This window comes from Candida dubliniensis, chromosome R (genome assembly GCF_000026945.1).
Source record: "Candida dubliniensis CD36 chromosome R, complete sequence".
NCBI lineage: Eukaryota > Fungi > Ascomycota > Pichiomycetes > Serinales > Debaryomycetaceae > Candida > Candida dubliniensis.
This window is the reverse complement of record NC_012867.1, coordinates 1,151,927-1,175,076: the sequence shown is the minus strand read 5'-3', so window position 1 is coordinate 1,175,076 and position 23,150 is coordinate 1,151,927. Positions and strand designations below refer to the sequence as shown.

At 35.1% G+C, this 23,150-nt stretch overlaps 10 protein-coding genes across 10 annotated transcripts, besides 1 other annotated feature; 6 read left to right on the top strand and 4 right to left on the bottom strand. All coding sequences in view use genetic code 12, as the record gives it.

The window, feature by feature from the left end:
- Positions 1-77: 77 nt before the first annotated feature.
- CD36_30930 (conserved hypothetical protein) lies at positions 78-476 on the top strand (the record flags this gene model as incomplete). Its single annotated transcript, XM_002422050.1, has 1 exon — positions 78-476. The coding sequence occupies one exon, from the start codon at positions 78-80 to the stop codon at positions 474-476; it is 399 nt and encodes a 132-aa protein (XP_002422095.1).
- Positions 477-535: 59 nt separating this feature from the next.
- Positions 536-783: a mobile genetic element.
- Positions 784-1,108: 325 nt separating this feature from the next.
- CD36_30920 (ribonucleoside-diphosphate reductase, large subunit, putative) lies at positions 1,109-3,559 on the top strand (the record flags this gene model as incomplete). The annotated part of the gene is made up of 1 exon (XM_002422049.1): positions 1,109-3,559. One exon carries the CDS (start codon positions 1,109-1,111, stop codon positions 3,557-3,559), a length of 2,451 nt encoding a protein of 816 aa, XP_002422094.1.
- A 162-nt stretch (positions 3,560-3,721) lies between these two features.
- CD36_30910 (TFIIH subunit, putative) lies at positions 3,722-5,206 on the bottom strand (the record flags this gene model as incomplete). Its single annotated transcript, XM_002422048.1, has 1 exon — positions 3,722-5,206. One exon carries the CDS (start codon positions 5,204-5,206, stop codon positions 3,722-3,724), a length of 1,485 nt encoding a protein of 494 aa, XP_002422093.1.
- A 275-nt stretch (positions 5,207-5,481) lies between these two features.
- Positions 5,482-8,955, top strand: CD36_30900 (DNA-directed RNA polymerase III subunit, putative; the record flags this gene model as incomplete). Its single annotated transcript, XM_002422047.1, has 1 exon — positions 5,482-8,955. The coding sequence occupies one exon, from the start codon at positions 5,482-5,484 to the stop codon at positions 8,953-8,955; it is 3,474 nt and encodes a 1,157-aa protein (XP_002422092.1).
- A 548-nt stretch (positions 8,956-9,503) lies between these two features.
- CD36_30890 (zinc finger protein, putative) lies at positions 9,504-11,375 on the top strand (the record flags this gene model as incomplete). The annotated part of the gene is made up of 1 exon (XM_002422046.1): positions 9,504-11,375. One exon carries the CDS (start codon positions 9,504-9,506, stop codon positions 11,373-11,375), a length of 1,872 nt encoding a protein of 623 aa, XP_002422091.1.
- A 508-nt stretch (positions 11,376-11,883) lies between these two features.
- Positions 11,884-13,551, top strand: CD36_30880 (probable transcriptional regulatory protein, putative; the record flags this gene model as incomplete). Its single annotated transcript, XM_002422045.1, has 1 exon — positions 11,884-13,551. The coding sequence occupies one exon, from the start codon at positions 11,884-11,886 to the stop codon at positions 13,549-13,551; it is 1,668 nt and encodes a 555-aa protein (XP_002422090.1).
- Positions 13,552-13,644: 93 nt separating this feature from the next.
- On the bottom strand, positions 13,645-15,801 carry CD36_30860 (nucleolar complex protein, putative; the record flags this gene model as incomplete). The annotated part of the gene is made up of 1 exon (XM_002422044.1): positions 13,645-15,801. The coding sequence occupies one exon, from the start codon at positions 15,799-15,801 to the stop codon at positions 13,645-13,647; it is 2,157 nt and encodes a 718-aa protein (XP_002422089.1).
- Positions 15,802-15,986: 185 nt separating this feature from the next.
- CD36_30850 (dipeptidyl aminopeptidase, putative) lies at positions 15,987-18,779 on the bottom strand (the record flags this gene model as incomplete). Its single annotated transcript, XM_002422043.1, has 1 exon — positions 15,987-18,779. One exon carries the CDS (start codon positions 18,777-18,779, stop codon positions 15,987-15,989), a length of 2,793 nt encoding a protein of 930 aa, XP_002422088.1.
- Positions 18,780-19,367: 588 nt separating this feature from the next.
- Positions 19,368-22,004, top strand: CD36_30840 (conserved hypothetical protein; the record flags this gene model as incomplete). The annotated part of the gene is made up of 1 exon (XM_002422042.1): positions 19,368-22,004. The coding sequence occupies one exon, from the start codon at positions 19,368-19,370 to the stop codon at positions 22,002-22,004; it is 2,637 nt and encodes an 878-aa protein (XP_002422087.1).
- A 75-nt stretch (positions 22,005-22,079) lies between these two features.
- Positions 22,080-23,120, bottom strand: CD36_30830 (general transcription facto TFIIB, putative; the record flags this gene model as incomplete). Its single annotated transcript, XM_002422041.1, has 1 exon — positions 22,080-23,120. The coding sequence occupies one exon, from the start codon at positions 23,118-23,120 to the stop codon at positions 22,080-22,082; it is 1,041 nt and encodes a 346-aa protein (XP_002422086.1).
- Positions 23,121-23,150: the final 30 nt, after the last annotated feature.

The following is a 23,150-nucleotide window of genomic DNA, read 5'->3' as shown; positions in this document are numbered from 1 at the left end:
AGAAAACACAATTATCAGACAGAGAAATTTCGCTTGATAAACAATTGAATCACTGGAGAAAACAAAAAGATACTTTAATGAAAGCTACTACATACGTCAAGGAACAAGCCAACATCAAAATGTTGATTGACAAATACTCAACTATTGCACAAATGGCATCCAACTACTTATACAATGAATATTGTCTCAAATTTACAAAACTTGGTGGCTATGCCAACTGGCAGCTACAACAATGGAAAGAAAATCAATCGAAAAGTGTAGATTATGAATTGGAGTCCTTGTATAGTAGTTATTTTGACTCAGATGAGTTCAAACAATTATCTGATTTAGAAAAAAAAGAAATCATGTTAGATTACGAGGAAAAATTCAGTTGTGATGACAACAATACACCCGTTTTTACCGATGAATTTACTATGAAAGATTTATACACAATTTTGAATCTTGACTATGAGCTTGTGTACCCTCCTGCCAAATAGGGATATATAATTAACTGCATATAAGTCACAAAATGTAAAAAAAAAATGAGATTTGACATTGAAGTATTCCTAGGTTTTATTATTTAGATATTACGACGGATAATATGTGTTGCTCTAACTTTCTATAGATTCGAAGCTAATTATCAGTATGTAATAATTGAAAATAATAAAATGTGAATTGTCTTTCAAAAGAGAAGTAGTATATAATAGAGAATAATAAATTAGCAATTATAAAGGATTCGTCGAACTCTCTGAGTTGAATTCAAAAGGACTGCACATAAAATATTGCAGATCCTGTTTTACAACAACATCCAATAAACAAATGTCATCTCAAGTAATACCTAAAGATTGAGAAAAAAAAAAAGGAAGAAAAGTCTTTTCGTCTAATTAAATACTCTTTTAGCTTCATTTGTAATTTGAATATTTTATTATATCTAGGGTTACCATAGTTTATAAAAAGAAAAAGGTAGAAAGGAAGAAGAAAAAATATCTCTACGCCAAAAAGAAAAAAAAAAAAACGAAAAACAAAAATAATAATAAAGAAGGGGAAAAAAAAAAAACAAAAAAGAAAGAGTGAAAAGTATTTGTGATACATCGCTTATTAATAACTCATTTTGATTAACACAACAGAAATGACCAAAATCAAGGTGCTATCTGGTGAAGAGGAAGAGTTCGATAGCGTTAAAATACACAAGCTACTCGAGGAAGCCAGTTTTAATTTGGGAGATCTTGATCTTGATCAGCTTGTGGAAAGTGTGCAGCGCGGGTTGCCTTCAACTTTAACCATAGAGGAATTGTACACGTTTATTGCTGAGGTGATAGCAAGTAGAGTCATTTATCATCCCAATTATGCAATATTGGCAGGAAGAATAGAGACAAGAAAGCTATATTTAAAAGTACCCTATAGTTTTAGTGAAAATGTGGAAAGATTACGAAAATATCGACCACGGGAATCCAAATCATATTCTCCAATATCGTCTGCTTTTTATAAGGTGGTTAAGAAACATGGTGAGTTTTTTGATAAAGTCATTGACAAAACTAGAGATTCTAGCTTGACATATTTTGGGATTAAAACATTGGAAAGCTCATACCTTTTAAAAATGGGTGGTGAAGTTGCTGAATTGCCCCAGTATTTATTCATGCGTGTAGCCATAGGAATTCACCAGAACGATTTGAATGCCATTGTGGAAACATATGACTTAATGTCCCAGAAGTACTTTATTCATGCTCTGCCTACATTATATAATGCTGGTAGTGAATTCAACTATTTATCATCATGTTTCCTAGTAGCCATGAAAGAAGATTCAATCGATGGGATATTCAAGACTCTTAATGAGGCGGCTCTAATTTCCAAGGCATCAGGAGGAATAGGTATTCATGTGCACAATATTAGATCCAATGGTGCGTATATTGCTGGCACCAATGGTAGTTCAAACGGGTTAGTACCCATGTTGCGTGTTTACAATAATACTGCAAGATATGTCGATCAAGGTGGGGGTAAACGTCCAGGAGCATTTGCCATATATATAGAACCATGGCATGGTGATATTTTTGATATCTTAGAAATGAGAAAAAATCACGGGAATGAAGAAATGAGAACTAGAGATTTGTTTTATGGATTATGGATACCCGACTTGTTTATGAAACGTGTGAAAGACAATTCTGACTGGACTTTGTTTTCGCCCAATGAAGCTCTTGGTCTAAGTGACGTGTATGGTGAGGAATTTGAAAAATTATATTGCAAATATGAATCAGAGGGTTTTGGAACAAAAGTTAGTGCACACAAATTGTGGCTAGCCATTTTGCAATCTCAAACTGAAACAGGTGGTCCTTATATGCTATACAAAGACGCCTGTAACACAAAATCAAACCAAAAAAACATCGGGACAATAAAGTCTTCAAATTTGTGTTGCGAAATTGTTGAATATTCATCACCAGAAGAAACTGCTGTGTGCAATTTAGCGTCTCTTGCATTGCCTACATATTTGAAAACCACAGAGGATGCCATTGCATTTGATTTTGAAAAATTGCACTCTGTCACCAAAGTCTTGACAAGGAATTTGAACAAAGTGATTGATGTAACAAAATATCCTGTTAAAACGGCAGAATATTCAAATAAGAGACACCGTCCAATTGCTTTGGGTGTACAAGGCTTGGCAGATTTGTTTGCTGAGCTTCGATTACCTTTTGATTCTGCAATGGCTAAAACATTAAATATTCAGATATTTGAAACTATATACCATGCTGCACTTGAGGCCTCAGTTGAATTGGCAATGAAAGAGGGCCCATATGAAACATTCCAGGGCTCGCCGGCATCAAATGGGATATTACAGTTTGATATGTGGAATCATAAGCCTTCTCCAATGTATGATTGGAATGCTTTAAAGGACAACATTCAAAATTTTGGTTTAAGAAACTCATTACTAGTAGCTCCGATGCCGACGGCATCAACTTCCCAAATTCTTGGATTCAATGAATGCTTTGAGCCTTATACTTCAAACTTGTATAATCGTCGAGTGTTAGCGGGAGAATATCAAATTGTCAACAAGTATTTAATTAAAGATTTAATGGATCTTGGAATTTGGGATTCAGCTATGAGAAATAAGATTATTATGGAAAATGGATCAATTCAAAAAATACCCAATATACCTGACGAAATCAAACAATTATATAAAACCGTGTGGGAATTGTCACAAAAAGTGATCATTGATATGGCTGCAGATAGAGGAAAATTTGTTGATCAACTGCAAAGTATGAATATACACTTGCGTAATCCTACAATTGGCAAGTTAACTAGTTGTCACTTTTATGCTTGGGAAAAGGGGTTGAAAACTGGTATGTATTATCTACGAACACAAGCAGCTTCTAGAGCTATACAATTCACAGTCGATGCCAGTGAAGCTGAAAAAGCTGGCAACAAGGTGCCCCAAAAATCATTGAAACGGAAAAAATATATGGAACCCCAACCTCGGAAAAAAACTGCCTATTCAACACCTGATTCAGAATTGTATGATATTCACGATTCAACTCCAATTACTTGTAATATAGAAGATTCAGAGAGCTGTCAATCATGCTCTGGCTAGAAGAAAGAATCTAAACTAATAATGAAAACAGATTTGTTTGCATTTTGCTTGTACATATACCCGAGTTTTAATAAAATTCATAAATGCTTGTTTATTAGAAATTGTTTTTTTTTTTTATTTTTTCCAGTCAAGTAAGTCCCTTCCTCTCAAAGCATAATCTCTTCAACGTTTCAACTTTCTGTTTGCAAAATCTGCAACTTGGGTCATACCCTCCTTAGTGACAAAGAACTTCTTCTTCACCTTATCGGCCCAAATCAATACCCCTAGTTCAGAAGCATAATTGGATAGTATATCATATTCTTGCTGGTTAGAAAAATCTTTGAACAAATATCCATCAAACGTTTGAATTCTATCTAATTCTAACTGCCATAGTTTGATTTGATCGACAACATTAGGAGGGAGTATTTCCAACTTATGTTGTGAAATCATCCCATCGGTTTTACTTTGAGGAGCACCACCAGCAGTATTGATATTGTGACTGGTATCAAACTCAATTTTCTTATCCAATTTCTCTTTGGCTAATATTCTCATTTGGGGATGTGCATGGGTTTCCAAGAACTTGATAATCTGATCTGCAGTTATACCATTATATAGAGCGTTTCTTATAGACTCTCTTGTGATTTGACCACATACCATATTGGCAAATCTGGTTTTAAAATGTACAAACAAATTTAGAATGGCTATTTCTAATGGCGATTTTGTGTATGCATAAATCTTGAAATTTGTCTCTATGATAATCGATTCCTTGCTTACAACTTGTTGTTCTTCCTCATCCATCGCCATCGATGGTGTCTTCAATGCTGCCGAATCAGAAGTTAATGTAGTTGCCAATCTTGTTGGGTAAAATCTACCAGAAGTATCTGACCGCTGATAAACCAACCCGTAATCCTTTAAATCTGCCAACATACTCACTTGGGTCTCACTCAAACTTGATACAGAATAACTTTTACCCAATTCCAATGACCCCAATATAAATATAAAATTCAACACATCAACCGGATCCATATTCAACTCCTGGGTTAAATTCAAATATTGTAATAACAATGTCCAAATTTGTGCATTGACATCTTGTAACAAAAACTGAAACCCACTATTTGTGATTCTTAAATCATTATTGGGGCCCTCCATTAATCCACCCAATTTAAGTAGACTTAAAACCGAATCAGAAGGAGTTGCTGTTGATTCGGTCCCCACCATAAAATGCAAAATGGTCTCCCATTTCTGTGACGCAAACAAATCTAGAAATGGTATATCGACTTTATGTTTATCCACAGTGGTGCTTATACTTCCAAATGCATTTGGGTTTTGTGACCCTGTCAAACAATCACGAAAGTTTTTCCTGAAAATAGAATGCAATCTGATATGAGAGCCTTTGCTATCATATTCTATCAAATGCAAAGATTCCAATCTCTTTAATGCTTCGAATTCCAATTTCCTCGCCAGTGGTTTACACCATTTATCCAAGTCTCTTAATGCAATTGGTTTCTCATTGAATATCATTGACATGATATAGAATTTGGCCATTGGAGAAAGCAATCGGAATATCGATAAACACGTAGCTGGTGCTTCATATAGTTTGGATTGGACAGTTTTCGGGAGTCCTTCTAGGTATTCATTAACCGTTGCCTTAAATAAGTGAGACGACATTGTTTAAATTACTTGGGATAAAAGAATAGGAAGGCAATAGAATGGATCAATGTTGTTAGAATATTTAATAGGGGATCAAGTTTGTAGAATACTCAGGTGCTAGGTATATTTTCGTCGCACCAAATAATGGTGATACTAAAAATGCTGACAAAACTACACACACATCGCATCACAATTATTAAAAAAAAAAGAGGCGAGAAAAAAAAAATTATGTATAAAACGGAATTAGATGAGATCTTATAAGATCAATCAACTTTTTCAATCATTAATGGAAAATGCCCCCTAAAAGAAGACGTACATTACTGACAGGGACTCACGATGCCGCCTTCAATGAGCTATTCAAACCAGAATACAAGGGAAAAAAATTGACAGATGAGATCAATACCGCCAAAGATAAATGGAATCTACTTCCTGCATTTTTGAAAGTGAAAGGTTTAGTCAAACAACATTTGGATTCCTATAACTATTTTGTCGATGTTGATTTGAAAAAAATCATCAAGGCAAACGAATTAGTTTTGTCAGATGTTGATCCAGAATTTTATGTAAAGTATTTGGATATCAGAGTCGGCCATAAATCTACTTCAAAACCAGGAGTGAAAGAGGTTATTTTACCTCCTCACGAATGTAGATTGAGAGATTTAACTTACTCGGCACCTATTTACGTCGATGTTGAATACACTAGAGGTCGTAAAATTATCAGACACAACGATTTGGAAATAGGGAGAATGCCAGTTATGTTAAGATCAAACAAGTGTATGTTGGAAGGTATGTCTGAGGCAACCATGGCCCAAGTAGAAGAGTGCCCATTAGATCCAGGTGGTTACTTTGTGGTTAATGGTACTGAAAAGGTTATTTTAGTTCAAGAACAATTGTCCAAGAATAGAATTATTGTCGAGGCCGACGAAAAAAAGGGTATAGTCCAAGCATCTGTTACGTCATCGACTCACGAACGTAAATCAAAGACTTATGTTATTACTAAAAACGATAAGATTTATTTGAAACATAATTCTATTAGTGAAGATATCCCTATTGTTATTATTTTGAAAGCAGCCGGCATAGTTTCAGATCTAGAGATTTTACAGTTAGTTTGTGGATCCGACCCAAACTATCAAGATTTATTTGTTGTAAACTTTGAAGAAGCCGCTCGATTGGAAGTTTTCACTCAACAACAAGCATTATACTATGTTGGTAAACGTGTAAAGACGATTAGACGTGCCGGAGCTCCCAAGTTATCACAACTTCAAGAAGGTATTGAAGCCATTGCCACAACAATCATTGCTCATTTAACTGTTTCTGATTTACAATTTAAAGAAAAGGCTCTTTATATTGCCACAATGGCCAGGAGAGTGGTCATGGCTATGCACAACCCGAAAATGGTTGACGATAGGGACTATGTTGGGAATAAGAGATTGGAATTAGCTGGTCAATTAATGTCATTATTGTTTGAAGATTTGTTTAAAAAATTCAATTCAGATTTCAAAGCCAATATTGACAAAGTTTTGAAAAAACCAAGCAGAACTTCTGAGTTTGATGCATTGTTATCAATTAACATTCACTCAAATAATATTACCATGGGGTTAAATCGTGCCATTTCTACTGGTAATTGGTCATTGAAACGTTTCAAAATGGAGAGAGCAGGTGTCACACATGTTTTGTCAAGGTTGTCATATATATCAGCTTTGGGTATGATGACTCGTATTTCCTCTCAATTTGAAAAATCAAGAAAAGTCTCTGGACCTAGAGCGTTGCAACCTTCACAGTTTGGTATGTTATGTACCGCAGATACACCAGAAGGGGAGGCATGTGGGTTAGTTAAAAATTTGGCATTAATGACGCACATCACCACCGACGATGAAGAAGCACCTGTGAAAAAATTATGTATTGTCTTAGGTTGTGAGCCTATATTTGCATTAGACTCAGCTACTTTGCACGTGGAAGGGAACTTTGGTGTCTATCTCAACGGTACTTTGATAGGTACAACTAGATTCCCAGTGAAATTTGTCCACGATTTCCGTCACTTGAGAAGAAACGGTAAAGTGTCTGCATTTATTTCAATTTATACAAACACTCACCACCAGGCTGTGCATATAGCCACAGATGGGGGGAGAATCTGTCGACCTTTGATAATTGTGGAAAATGGGAAATCCAAGGTTACAGCAGAACATTTGGCAAAGTTAATCAATCAGGAATGGTCTTTTGATGATTTTTTAAAGCACGGTTTGGTGGAATATCTTGATGTTAATGAAGAAAATGACTCCTTAATAGCATTGTACGAAGATGATATCACTGCTAATCCAGGAGCAGTAGTTACCCATTTAGAAATAGAACCATTTACCGTCTTGGGTGCTGTCGCAGGGTTAATTCCATATCCACACCACAACCAATCTCCAAGAAACACTTATCAATGTGCGATGGGTAAGCAAGCTATTGGTGCTATAGCTTATAATCAATTTAGAAGAATTGACACATTATTGTATTTTATGGTGTATCCACAACAACCAATGGTCAAAACAAAAACAATTGAGTTAATTGAATATGACAAGTTACCTGCTGGTCAAAATGCCACTGTTGCGGTTATGTCCTATTCTGGTTATGATATTGAAGATGCTTTGGTTTTGAATAAGGCATCACTAGATAGAGGATTTGGTCGTTGTCAAGTGGTTCGTAAGAACACGGTGCAGTTGAAAAAATATCCTAATCACACTCAAGATATTCTTGCCGGTATGAGGGTGGATGAGAATAATAAGCCTATTTTCCCACATCAGGCATTAGGTCCAGACGGACTTGGAGAAGTTGGAAGTAGAATCTTTAACGGTCAAGTTTTTGCTAACAAATGTGTTCCTACAAACTCTGGCGATTCAACATTGGGTGCTCAACAAGAACAAAGAACTGCAGAAAGTCATCGTGAAGCACCAGCATTTTACAAGGGTCCCGAGCCATCATATATAGATCAAGTGATGATGTCAGTTAGTGATAATGATCAAGCGTTAATCAAGGTGTTGTTAAGACAAACCAGAAGACCAGAATTGGGAGATAAGTTTTCCTCCAGACATGGGCAAAAAGGTGTTTGTGGTATTATTGTTCAACAAGAAGACTTACCATTCAATGATTCGGGTATTTCTCCTGACATTATTATGAATCCGCATGGGTTCCCTTCTCGTATGACGGTTGGTAAGATGATTGAATTGATTTCTGGTAAGGCCGGGGTATTGAATGGTTCACTTGAGTATGGTACTTGCTTCGGAGGGTCGAAATTGGAGGATATGTCTAAGATATTGGTTGAGAAAGGGTTTTCTTATTCAGGAAAGGATATGTTGTATTCTGGTATAACTGGTGAATGTTTGCAAGCATATATTTTCTTTGGTCCTATTTATTATCAAAAATTGAAACATATGGTTTTGGATAAGATGCATGCAAGAGCACGAGGTCCAAGAGCCGTCTTGACAAGACAGCCTACCGAAGGTAGATCGAGGGATGGTGGATTGAGATTGGGTGAGATGGAAAGAGACTGTGTTATTGCTTATGGTGCTTCACAATTGTTATTAGAAAGATTGATGATTTCCTCAGATGCTTTCGAAGTTGACGTTTGTAATAAATGTGGGTTAATGGGATACAATAATTGGTGTACAACCTGTAAAAGCTCCGAGAATGTTATCAAGATGACGATACCTTACGCTGCTAAGTTGTTGTTCCAAGAATTGTTATCGATGAATATTGCCCCAAGATTAAGGTTAGGCGACGTGTTTTAGAGGAACTGTAAATAAATAACGGATGTTTTCGTATATAAAAAAATTATACAACTTTTAATAGAATGGATCTACATAACATGTCAGAGTAAATAACCAACTTGTCCAAACATTGATGGCACAACTTTTTTTTTTTTCTTTCTTATTGTTCCGGTTGTACAGTTGTTGTAGAATTATAGCCATTGTTTCTACAATTGTTGTCAATTCTTCCAAATTTGTATTCTTAAGAATCCCAAATCAAGTTTATTACTACTACTAATATTCATTAGCCCCTTTAGTATACTATAGCTTGTCATAACCTTTATTGTATTGTGTTGGGGGTTGTGGTTATTTTTCTCTTTTTTGTAACTGCGCGACTACTTAAAACTGATCATTACAAAAAAACTAAAAGAAAAACTAGTAAGAGAGATTGAATCATAAAAATTTCTCGGATCAGGTTTATAGTCAGATTATCATCTTTTTTGTTTTTCTTCTTTCTAATAGAAAACCTCCGCAATATTAATATCACAACACCCAAATAATCACTTCATTTCTTCTACTGCCTTATTCCAATGAATCATTCTCGACGTAGAGAAAGTATGAAGGTTTTTTTCAGACCAGTTGTGGTTGTTACCTGCTCAATGATAGTATTATGTTTTTATTTGTTTACCTATAAGAATGTTGCAACGCATTTTGATTGGAATGATGTCCTTTACTTAACTAGCAACTCAATGCAAAACATAGAGGCCAAATTCTTAAAGTCAACAACGTCGAAGTTTGAGTATGAGCCAAACCATCAACAACCTATAGTGCAAGATGTCGAGCTTGATTATCCTTTGAATAGTATGGTCAGCTCATTTTTCCCTATAGACGCAGTGCTTCGATTTAATACTTCTGATAATGGTAATACAACCACTCACGAAATACTTGGCAGATATGCTTCTTTTAGTCCCATTTTGAACCATAAGTTGAAAAGTACATATGCAATATTGCCATTTAATGCCTGCGATTTGGATGACTTGACATCGCTTTCTAAGGCCAAGTATCATAATAAAGTATTGATTGTTTTGCGAGGAGGTTGTACATTTGTTGATAAGGTGTCAAACTTGCTAGAATCTGAAATGGAACCAACTAGTATTTTAATCGCAAATGACGAGCCTTACAGAGGGTTGATAACAATGTTTTCAAATACATTCAATCAAGATGGATCATTGCAAACACCCATTATGTTTATAACCAATGAGGATTATCGATACTTGAAAAGTGTCGAGTATCAAAATTTGATTATAGAAATTAGCACTGCATATATTGGAAGCTGGCTTAGTATAATTTTGTCAATGGTCTTGTCACCACCACTATTGATTATATTATTCTATGCAGTTATTATATGCGGCCAAAAGATCAGGAGAAAGCAAGTGAATATTCAAAACGCCAAGATGGTCAAGAGCTTGCCAATCTATATTTATAACATAGACCACTTGGTTTTGGCAAAGTATTTTCAACATTATTTGAAAGTCACTGGCCAAAGTAACATGGTTCCGAAAGATGGGGAAAATGCAATGTTATTAGAATCTCCCAAACCTTCACCTAATGCGTCGTCTTCATCAATCAATAAAATAATTGTTGGAGGTATAGATTTGAGGTCATCCAAAGTACATTTGCATGCAATAACAGCCCCTGATGACTTTTATCCGTCATATAAATGCTCGATATGTTTGGAAAAGTATATACCATTGAAGTCAAAGGTGCTAGTACTTGATTGCAAACATTTTTTTCATGAATATTGTTTGTCTAATTGGCTAATCAATTTTAAAAGGAGTTGTCCATTGTGTAACTATACTCTTCAGGGTAGACACAATCACAATAGTTCTTATTGGGTAGCTGAAAGAGATGATAATACTATAGGTTATGGCAGCATAGAAGATTTGGAGGCTGGTCCCTCTAGACGCTCAAATGCCATATCACTAAATTCTACAGAGGGTTCAGAGAGTGACGAAGGGTCCTATTTACCAGAGCATTCTCTGCTGCAAGCAGTCAATGACGAGGCCTTAGATCATCCAAACAATTATCAACAAAACAGTGATAAGACTCAAAACCTACACCCAACTAATAATTTCATGCTCAATCCCCCAGAAAGTGTTTCCTCAAGTGGTTCCAACTTAACATTCTATACAGCCAATAGTCAGCCAATTGAAAGCAGTTCGGCTGAAGGCAGCCAGACAAGTCAACCGAAAAGACCTTACCTAATATCAAAGCCACTGCAAATACTAAGTCGGTTATCTTCCTCAAAGCTTTCAGGGGCTGAATTGAGTGCTAGTATTGATTCAGGTAGCGATCATAATCAACAGGAACAAAATTCTTTTGAATCATCGACTACAAGTATTATTGAACTGGATCATGGTGATGAACTGACAATAAACCTTTCAGAGTCCTACAATAATTGATGTGTATAGTTTTTTAATATTTTGATAATATTTAATTATGATTGGTGCATAAATTCTGTAGCGTAGTCTAACACCTGCTTACTTACTTACTCCCCGGGTTGTAAGATTGAGCCTCGGAATTTTTCTTAAGAATAATTTGTTTGCACGTGAGTGTTGAGTTATGGCTAAGAAAACAAGAATAGAAAGACAAAGCGAACAAAGAACCAAAAAACAAGAAAAAAAAAAAAAAAAGAGAATGAATGATTTAAGAAATTTAACAAAAATCAAACTTTAATTAAAGGTGAAAATTTAAAGTGGGTAGTGTTGTTGTTGTTAGAAAACAAGACGATTGTGTTTCTAGTATATATAGATTTACAAACCCTAAAAAGAAAAAGAAAGAAAAGAAAAAAAAAAAAAAACAAATAACGCTCGAAGAATAAACCTTAAACACAACCAAGTGGTTTATATGGTTTGATCAGTACATTTAAAATCAGTTTTTTTAAAAACCATCCCCATTGACTTATAATATATGTCTACCATGAGTACTCAAAATACAAATAGTTCCACACCAGGGGAGACAGATTCGACATCAAGCTTACCACCTCCGGAGATAACAGAACCTAAGTATAAGAAGCCCGAAAAATCAAGTAAAAGGAGGAAAAAGAAATTGGAAATTGCATGTGTTTATTGTCGCCGATCACATATGATATGTGATGAATCAAGACCCTGTCAACGATGCATAAAAAGAGGGATTGCACATCTTTGTTATGATGAACCATCTAACCCCCGACAACGTAAAAAGGCTGCAGCTTTAAGAAAGACCCAGAGTGAAGGAGCACCAATGGTAACATCACCAATAACGCTTCCTTTGACTGGATCAACGGGGAACCAACTGCCCTTACCCTTGCCACCGTTACAAGCATCTCAACTGGAAATAAGGTCTACACCTAAAACGGAGAATTCTTTACCGTTTCCACAACCAACTCCACATCAATCTCAATCTGTGCACACAAACGCCCCGCCTATCAATTCTTCCCAGCAGCAGCAACAGCAACAGCAACAGCCACAATCAAGGTTAATAAAAAATTCAGTACTATCTCAGACATTGCCTTACAATCAGCAACCATTCTTTTACTCAGAACATGCAAATAGTGAGTTCAGTTCTTTAAATGACTTTTTGTCCATGATTGACGACCCGGAGTTAGTCAACGGAGCTTTAAATGATGATACAGATGGACTTTTAAATTTTGGAGTTGCAAATAACAATAACAACAACAACAACAACAACAACAACAACAACACTCACAATAATAATCATAATGGGTTTAGTATTAGTGGTGGAAACAGCACGACTAACCTAAATGCAGTTTTGGCATATTCGCCTAATTCAAATTTATTTCCATCAACTTTTGGTAATGAAGTGGATTCAACTCAAATCCAATCACAACAGCAACCTGAATTAACACAGCAACTGCATGCATTGAACACAGTCAAGGTTGAGCCTCAAATGGACAAGACTGAACAACAACCTGTGATCTCTGATTCTGCAAGAGATAAGTTCTTTCTTACAGCAGCCGATCCTACTACGGAGATTTCACCTGAAGAAAGATTGAAACAAGTCATTAAAGCAAAATTAGAGGCAGGATTACTACAGCCATACAATTATGCCAAAGGCTACGCCAGACTTCAGAGATATATGGACAACTATATGAATATATCAAGTAGACAGAGAATACTAAAACCACTATCGATATTTCGACCGGCTTTCAGGGCGATTGCCCGTACATTGAAGGATGTGGATTTGGTCTTGGTTGAAGAAAGTTTTGAAAGAATGTTGTTGGACTATGATCGTGTTTTTACGGCAATGGCAATACCTGCTTGTTTATGGAGACGTACTGGAGAAATATACAGGGGAAATAAAGAATTTGCTTCATTGGTAGGCGTAACTACAGACGATCTTAAGGACGGAAAGTTGGCAATCTACGAATTAATGAGTGAGGAAAGCGCTGTGAATTTCTGGGAAAAGTATGGTGCAATCGCTTTTGATAAAGGTCAGAAAGCTGTTTTAACTAGTTGCAATTTGAGAACTAGAGATGGTATTAAACGAAAAAGCTGCTGTTTCAGCTTTACTATAAGGAGAGATAGATACAACATCCCCAGTTGTATAGTAGGTAATTTTATCCCCATTGATCCTTAGAACTTATTGGTCATCTATTCTTGTATAACACTATTATATATGTAATATTATTATTGTGTATTAACACAAACACAACCTATTAGTTAGATGTAACTACTCATCATCTTCCACTTCCATTTCAATGTCTTCATCCTCTTTTTCCTCCTCTTCCTCTTCTTTCTTCTTTTGTTCGGCTTGAGCTCTTGCTTCCTCTTCTTGGGCTTCCTTCAAAATCCTTAATCTCTCAGCTTTCATCTGTCTTTGAACATTAACATATTGACCCAAAGGTGTTTTTTCCCATTCAAAGTCATTCAAAAATTGTTGCACTTCTGCTTTATTTGATGGTCCATATTCAACATTGGATCTTTTACCTGTAATAAAAACAGCATTTGCATTCAATTTTTCTATCAACTGTTGCAATTGTTTGTTGAACTTTACATTTTTTGATTTCTTCACAAATCTTCTCAATTCTAATACAGCTGGTGTTACCAACTCTGGAAAGGCGATACTCTTTGTATACAAACCAAAAAATTCACCCGATAACTCTATGAATTGCTCGCATAACCCATCTTGATAAACTCTAGTTCCCAAATAGGCTTGATTAACTTTAATATTGTGTTCAAAATCAACAGCTTGCAAAGTAGAAGCTCTTGGTGCTTTGGTTATCGCTGTAGATGATAAGATTTCTGAAATCAACGGGAATAAAGGAATAAACACTCCAGTAGATTGAGATAATCTGATCAAGGATCTGATTAAATAAAACCTTAATGGGAAGAATTGAGCTGTAGGGATCAATCTAATTGCACCTAAAGTGACCTGTACTAATGGATAAATTAATTGCCTCAATGGAGACTCTTTTGATTTATGATTTTGCAACTCTTTCTCTGGGTTACAATGTTGAGACAAAACTCTAGACCAAAAATCCAATGAGTGACAGTACTGCCAATTGTATATAGTTTTGTATCCTTCTTTCGCATTTGAAGTAGCATTAATACTGTTACGTAAATGAATGGCCAATTGTCTAACATATTCAAAGCCAACTTGGTAACCCAAAGTTTCATTAATCCCAAACAATTCCACAGCTGAATTCTTACAAAAATTAATCTGGGCCATTGTATGAACATTTGTTTTTCTGCAATTCTGTAAGAAAGACGAGTAAGTTAATTTCAAAACTGTTTCTAAGACTGATTTAGGATACTCTCTAGAAACATTGTTCAAAAAGGCAAACGTAGAAATCTGCGTATCAATATCTGAGGTGCTGGACCAAACATTTACAACTGCACTCAATATTTGTTTTAATAATCTTCTGTGTGACAAATAAAAGGGGAATACTTCATAGATAGAAGCTAAAATCAAAGCAGCAGTTTCAGTATTGGTGATATCATTTAATAAAGTAATGAATGAACCTGCATGGGATTTCAAAATTGCTGCTATTTGAGTGGCATATTGGTTCTTTTGAGGAATAGTTCTAACTCCTTGGGCATTAGTTTTGTATTTAACCAACTTTTGGATAGAAATGGGAACTTTTTTCAAGACTAATAACATCAATTCAGAAAATGCTTTAGGGTCTGTTATAGAAAATTTATAATCTTCGGAATCCGAGTTGTGGATATTAACGGCTGCTTTGAAAGCAATAAGTATATTTCTTATTATCTTAGGAGTTGGCTTGTCTAATTGCTGATTCCACTTTTTAACTAACAGTTTGGTTATTTCAATTTTAGTTCCTTTAGTTCTTCCTAAAGTTGGTTCTTCATCAGAATCATCGTCATCACTAGGAACTTCTTTTTCTTCTTTTTCTTCCTCTTTGTCCCCTTCGTCATCATCCTCGTCATCACTTATGGCATCTAAAGGATTGACGGCTTCAAAATCTAATAAATCATTGTCATTGTCTTTCAAGTATTTGTAAAATTCTGGATCTTCTGCCTCTAATTTTTTCAAGTTTTCCTTCATTGCTTCTTCATCTTCCTCTTCAGAAGATGAGTCTTCTTCGTTTTCTTCCATTGTATCTTGCTTGTTCTTGTTCTTGTTCTTGCTTTTGTTTTTTTCTTTAGGAACTTCAAACCCACCTTCAAAAAAATCGTCTACTGACATATCCTCAAAGACTTCCTTAGCTTTTCCATCGGCACGCTTTGGTGCATTGCTTTCTGAACTACCACCCTTTTTTCTGGAAGCAATTTTCTTGTTATGTGCCTGAACTTTCTTACGTTGTTCTATTGTATGCTTCAAATGCTTATTTTGAAACTTCTTTGTTTGTTTCGATGCTTTACCCATAGTTGCTTGTATAGAAAAGAGTTACTAGTAGGTTCGTTTTTTTTTTTAGTTTTCAATACATTTTTTTTTAAAGATTTTTTCAAACCATCGCGATGAGGCCAAAATACGGGATCGTTCAATCGTCGATTTTTTTCAAAAAATAAAAAGAATACTAACACTATCTATCTATGCACATACTATATTGTCTATACAGATTCGTCAAAATTTCCTCGAAATGCATCTCGTAGCCAAGAGTATAATTTATCATATACAATAACTCCAGCATTATCATAGTGAATACTATGATCACTGTCAGGAAATAAATGCATGTCGTAATTCTCAACATTGTGAATATTTAATTGATCTAAGAACCACATCAGATTTTGTACATGCACATTGTCATCCCCCGTACCATGTACTATCAAAAATCTTTTCACAGATTTGAAGTTGTCAAAATCATTAATCCTTGCTGAAGATTTATAATTGGGATTCATCGCTGGAAGACCCATATACCTCTCGGTGTATATAGAATCGTAAAACAACCAATTTGTCACGGGTGCAACTGCCATTCCGTATTTGAAAACATCACCTTTATCGTATTCCAATGTCTTTAAAGCTGTAAATCCACCATACGACCAACCCCAAAGAGCAACTCTTTCTTTGTCGATGAGTTTATTGTTCTTCTTTATATATTCAGAGGTTATTGTCTTTAAATCTCTTGGTTCCCAATATCCAATATTGCTTTTCGCAAATGACTTGAATTTCCAACCTTTCCCTCCAGTTCCACGAGGATCAATCACCAAAATAATAGAATTCAATCTAGCACTAACAATTTGAAGAAATCCAATATCAAATTTTTTCATAAAAGTTTGCGAGCCTGGTCCTCCATATGCATGCACAAACAAAGGATACTTTTTGTTTTTTGTTTTAAAATTAGGTGGTAAAATCTCCATAATATTTAAAGATACCCTGTCTTCTTTTTTCCCAACTGTTACCTCTTTATATCTGACGGTTGGCAAGTTAATTTCTTTTAAGCTTGTCGAAGTAGTAATAATTGGCTGGTTCAATATAACTGCTTCCTCTATGGTAGATTTACCATATTCTTCAGATTTTATGAAATCATGCACATTTGCCATGTTGATCAACCTCTGCCATGGCTGGTTGGGACCCAAGTAAACTAAACTCAAGTACTGTCCATTCTCAGAAAACATTGTTTCAAAAACCCCGTCTTTTTTCGTATCAGTAATGTTGTAAAGTTTATAATTATCTGAAAGATCAATTCCAATCAAATGGGCATCCATTGAACTTCTAGCTGTGCTTAAAAAATAAACAAACTTCTCTTGAGCATCATAGATAGCTTCACCACTTATATCCCAATCCTTGTTATCAACTAAAACTTTTGATGGTGACAGCAGACCCGGAGAATCAAATAATGCCAAAGTGTTTCTGTTATCAATTACAACAATATCAATGTATTTTCCACCATCTAGCAAAGTCACAGGGTTCATCTTTTCGACCCACCCATTGTATTCCTTTGTAACATTACTGAAATTAACAACACTAACTTGATTTTTGCTTAGGTTGTACAACTTTTTCGAAAGAATTGAGCTGGTCCTATCTGATTGTTTCATCAAAAAGTTGTTGGTGTCAATCCATTTGGCATAATATAATATATAATCGGGTCCCAAAGTATCATCTCCATCAACTATCTCATCTACTTTCTTACTGGCAATGTCATAAATATGCAATGATATTATTGGGTTAGCAGTTCCCGGTTTAGGGTATTTCAATTGTGTCTTTATGGGGTATTGATTAACACCTTCATATTTGGATTCGTCGGCTTGCTGGAACTGCATCCCTATTTCGGTATTTTGTTTAGTATAATAATCTATGTCAACGCCTGGAACCTTTGTGTCGTTAAGCTTTGCAAAAATAAAATGGCTCCCACTTGGAGACCACCAAATCATTTTACTACTAGCATTCACTTCTTCTTCATATATCCAATCAGATTTTCCATTGAATATGTTTGCTGACCCATCCTCTGTAACTTGCTGTATTTTACCATTAGCCAAATCTTGAATAAATAAATTATGCTCAAAAGCAAACACAATATATTTTCCATCAGGGGAAAAGTCAGCGTAATGTAACTTGTCCAACGCATCAATTGCCAAACCATTTTCCTTGTTTTTATTTTGCGGTGGCTGAATGGGTATGTAAGTACCAACCAAAGGGTTAAACAACCAATACAATGCAAAACTCAGGTGTCGCCATTGCTGTACTGTGTCTGTTATGACAATATGTGCAACATCTGGGTCTTCAATTGATTGCAGTGGGTTTAAAATAAAATCTTGGATTTTAAAAAAATTGTTTCTGTACTCAAATTGTTTGTTCGATATTAGGATATCGCTTTTATCTGTTTGTCCAATTTGATTGACAACTATTTGGTCAATTTCGTCTACCGCATAAAACCCACCACCGTGTTTGCTTTTCGGGAACTGGGTTGAAGTTAACCATCTTATTTGTTTTTCAAATGTGTGATATTTGCCTCTTCTCCAATCGTTCATAGTGATGTTTTTAAAATTGGGATTATATTCATTGAGTGTGATATTCTCGCCATTTAACTGGATTATGTTGGTTTTCCAGGTTAAATCATTACCAATTGTTGAATGGTTCACTCGCGAATATATTATAACACTTCCAATCCATAAAACTATCGCCACTAAGCTGAATATGCCACACGTTCTACCACTGATGCTTTGGTTTTTATATCGCATCAAAACCGATTGAAACAAGGGACTATCATGGAAATCTTCAATTTTTTGACCACTCAGACTAGAATAGTTTTCCAAGTCTTCAAAAATGTCAGACATTTGTGAGTCTGTGGAGTTGCGAAAATCAGACTGCAGTCCTGTTGGTGAATCACTTGGTGGTTGTGTTGGTGGTACTTGATTTACCAATTCGTATTCTTCATGCTGTGGTACAGCCTTGCGAGTAAACATTATTCAAATATTTCTAGTATGTACTATATTAGTTGCATCAAGTTCTCCGAACAAAAAAAAAGGGGTTAGTTAGTATATATTCGAATTTACTCATTCTAATCAAAATTAGAAAAAGTTTCAAATCAGTGAACCTGTTACACGTATTTTATTTGATATTCATTTTATTTCATTTTTTTTTTTGGTAAATAAAACACGAACTACATTCTTGATTTTCTTTTTTGCCTATTTAGAATCGTTAACACAGATCTATGAAACCAACGATATCTAGAGGTAAGAGTTTTAGAAAAAAAAAAATAGAAACCCAAGCTCTGAGAGTAACCTCTTTCACTGAACTCTTGTATTTACCGGAATTGTAGTCCTCTTTAATGTTCAGTGGTGTATCTTTGAGTGACGAAAACCAAACTACACTTGGCGCATAGGTGCATGGTCGTGCCATAACGCGGCGAAAATTCATATGAAGTTAAGTTTTTTTTTTTTTTTCTTCCTTCAATTTGAACTCTTGATTTATTAAGGTAAACAGTTCATTGAAACGTGTAGTCAACTATCAAGTTATTGGATCGACTCAATTCTTACTATAGAGAAACAAACATGACCGAGAGTTATCAGAGCACATTATACTCGGAGTTATTCAATGATAGTATTGATAATGATGATGATTTTTACAAATCCATATTTGTTACCCCGATAGCAAAAGAGTTATTAGAAACGGTATTAAACACAAACACGGAGGCTATAGTGTTGACATCTGAAGTATCCGATAAAAATTTATTGATTTTAAACAGAATTTATTTTTGTGGATTGAAAGTTCTTGCTGAAGCAACTAATTATGATACCTTGGGTAGAACTAAAATGTCCAACAAAGAAGACAAGTCTATAGGGGGGGTTTCGAAACAAGATCAGACCGCATCATTTGAAAAACTAGTTGATGATGAAAGTGGGGATATTACTGAACTAAGTGGGAATATACTGAAGAGTAACAGCAAACAAACATTGAATGAATTTGACGATGGTGATGATTTAACAACTTTAAACGGAGGAAAACAAGGTTCGCAGGACCTGTTAAATAACAACACAGGTCTCCCATCAAAAGTTGAAAATGAGTTTAGTAATCTAAGTGAGAAAGATAGAATTGATCTAATTGGGAATGCTTTAAGGATATTTCAAGTTTGGTTCCAGAATTTAATTGATGTGGATATCAAACTTGAGGTATCTCAGAGATCACCCGGTTTTCAATTGAAATTAAGAGTATTTGAATCATGTGACAAGAATAGTAACGGGTCTTTTTTAATTGAATTATTCACTATATTGAAATCCTTTTTGGCCACTGCCATTAAACAGATAGAGGAAGCAGGTCTGGAAACGAAATTCATCAGCTTAGTTGCAATTAAAGAATGCATGATTTTACTAAAGAAAATTTTTACATTGACTTTTTTGGATCTTGATATGTATAAATCGGGTACCAAAGAGTTTAAATCGTTGGCAAAATTGTTGCTGACATTCTTTGAAGTTGACTTTGCTGATGAATTTTGGAAACTTATAGAACTTACAAGTCCAACGTTGGAAGAGAGTGACTATAAACCAGCAAAAATTGTGCTATCACTTGAGACCATGTCAGTTTTCTATTTGCTAATGGGGGTCTTGGCAAATACTCCGTCGTCATTGTTTTCGGAAGGGAAGCACAATGCTGATATAAGTACGTTTTCAATGGAAATGAGAAACCCATATAGAAGTTATTTTTCTCAGGATTTCAAGTGGGATGTTTTTAATCAGCAAGTGAACCTGAAATTGATACCCTTGTTTTGTGTGGAATTCAATTACTGTTATAGCTTTCGTCCCGATTTATTGTTGGAACAGATCCAAAATAGTTCGCTTATTAACTGGATAAGTGGGAATCGATTGAGTTCTGATATATATGTTAACTGCTTAACATCTCAAACCATTACAAATTTGGAAGTAAACAAAAAGTTAAGTGTGGTAGGCTCTGACCATGACTTGTATTGTCAAGAGTTGAATAAAATGTATAATTCAAAAATTCAAAAACTACAAACTAAACAATCTAATGAGGAGATGAGTTTAGACTTGTCCAAGCTTTTCCCCGTATTTCTTCACATGTACACATTCGCTCAGAATCCATCTTTTTGCAGTATTCTTACTACCCAGCAATACCATTTTTATGATAAAATTGATGATCGAACAGATGATGAATTGAATAATGTGGAACTTTTTGAAGTATGGATATGTTTATTGTCGTATGTTTTTGAATACCAATACCGGTCAACTTTGATGCAAGATTTAACCCAACTTTCATTATCAACACTATTAACTTTACCTGTGAACAATTTAGTGAATTATCAGATCAATGAATATAAATGGAAATTGTGTCATCAGAAGACGCCATTTGTACCACTTGATTTTGGTGCCAAGGGATACAAGCCAAGTATTTTTTACATCTTAGATACTGTGCAAAACTTACTAAGGTTCAATCTAACGAATAGACTCCATGTTCTGAATCTTTCCATGGGATTGAATTTGATTTATAATATTTTGGAACACTTGAGAGCAGATGTTGATATCGAATTGGACAAATATTCGTGGGACAACCTTTTTTTGAGCTTGTTTGGATTGATCAAGTTTGTTAAAAAGCAAAACCAATTGATATTGAAATACATTAACCATCAAGATCTAGGTTCTTTAACTGAAGAATGTTTGTTGATTTTGAATTTGTTGCTCGACGTTAGATTTGCTTCAGTGAAGCAAGTTATTGTTCAAGAAAAATCGAGTTTTATCGGCTTATTTGATTCTAATGAAACCAGATCCATAAACTACACGTTGATTTATAACATTTTATTGAATTTTGAAATTATTCAGGCATTACTAAATGAATTTGGATTATCTGAAAACGAAAACTTAACAAATTTATTTCATTGTATGGACCATTTTGACAAACTATTTTATTTGACTGAAGATTCGAAAAAGGAAAGACTCTACAAAAGGACTGATGTACTTGATTTTGATTTTGATTCCCCTGAGTTGGTTGCTGCAATTAACTTATTCACTAACGCAAAGAATGGTATTCTGGTTGAAAAATCACCAGAGGGAACGCAATCGTCATACACATATCATTATAGTCAAACATTGAAATATACCTTGAAGCTGAAACAAAAAGTTGTGTTGGATAATCAATCTATGTTTAGCCTTATCCACCGGACCTTCTTTTCAGAATGATTCGTTATGAACACACAGTTTTTATTAACACTGCTAATTATGTATTTGTTTTTTTTTTTAATATATTTAGGCATATTAGCTTTTGGAAATATTTTCTTTCATCATTTTCCCGCTTTCTTCCCAGGCAGGGTCTATTAAATCTTTTGCGTTTTCTTGTAATATCTTGTATGAATTTTTAATTGTTCCAATACTGACACCTGTTTTATCTCTTATTTGCTGTTGAGTTAATTTGGTATCTCCAAGCAGTTTTGCAGCAAGGAAAATCGATGTTGCCGCTATTGTTGTTGGTGATCTACCAGCTAGCACTCCAAGGTCGTGACACTTTCTAGCAACATACTCAGATGCACTGGTTATGGTCAAACTTAACCCTAAATGAGAACAAAATCTTCTTATCAAATCTTCGGCAGAATGGGTGGTCAAACTACTTGTTTCATCCACTATCGATGTCGATGCATCTTCATTGTTGAGGTGTGAACGAATAATCTTCTTTATCAAACCGGTAACTTTGGCAATTTGTTTTGTGGGGACATTTGTTAGGGCCCTAATTTCCTCTAGAGTTCTGGGAACATCAGCTCTTCTACACCCCAATAAGATAGCAGCTGCCATGATTGAATCTTGAGTCTTTCCCTTCAATAATCTATCTTCTCTCACTGCCTTATACAAATGTTTGGCTGCGTCACTTGCTGATTTAGGTAACTGATAACCATTACATAGTTCGGAAATCTTTTGATAAGCCGTCTGTAGGGCATAGTTCTTTTTATCAACAAGACTTTTTTGTTGAATTTTATTCAAGTTATTCTTGGAACCACTGGAGTTTGAATTGGGGGCATATGAAATCATGGTTGTCAAATCTTCGTTGTCATATAATGAATTGCTTGCGTCACCAACACGCGATGGATCATCTGTGTTCTTATCATCATTTTGGAAAGTTCTCCATTCTGACCTAGTATCAACTATTCGATCACTTAGAACGAGTCCACATTGACCGCATATTATATCACCTTCGCTGAATCGTTCTACTAAATCTGGGGGGAACTGTTTGCAATCAGGACAAATCAATGTGACATTCAAGTTTGGCCCTGTAAATTTCTTGTTGATAATATTAGGATTTGACATTTATGTATATATCGACCTCACTCAATACAA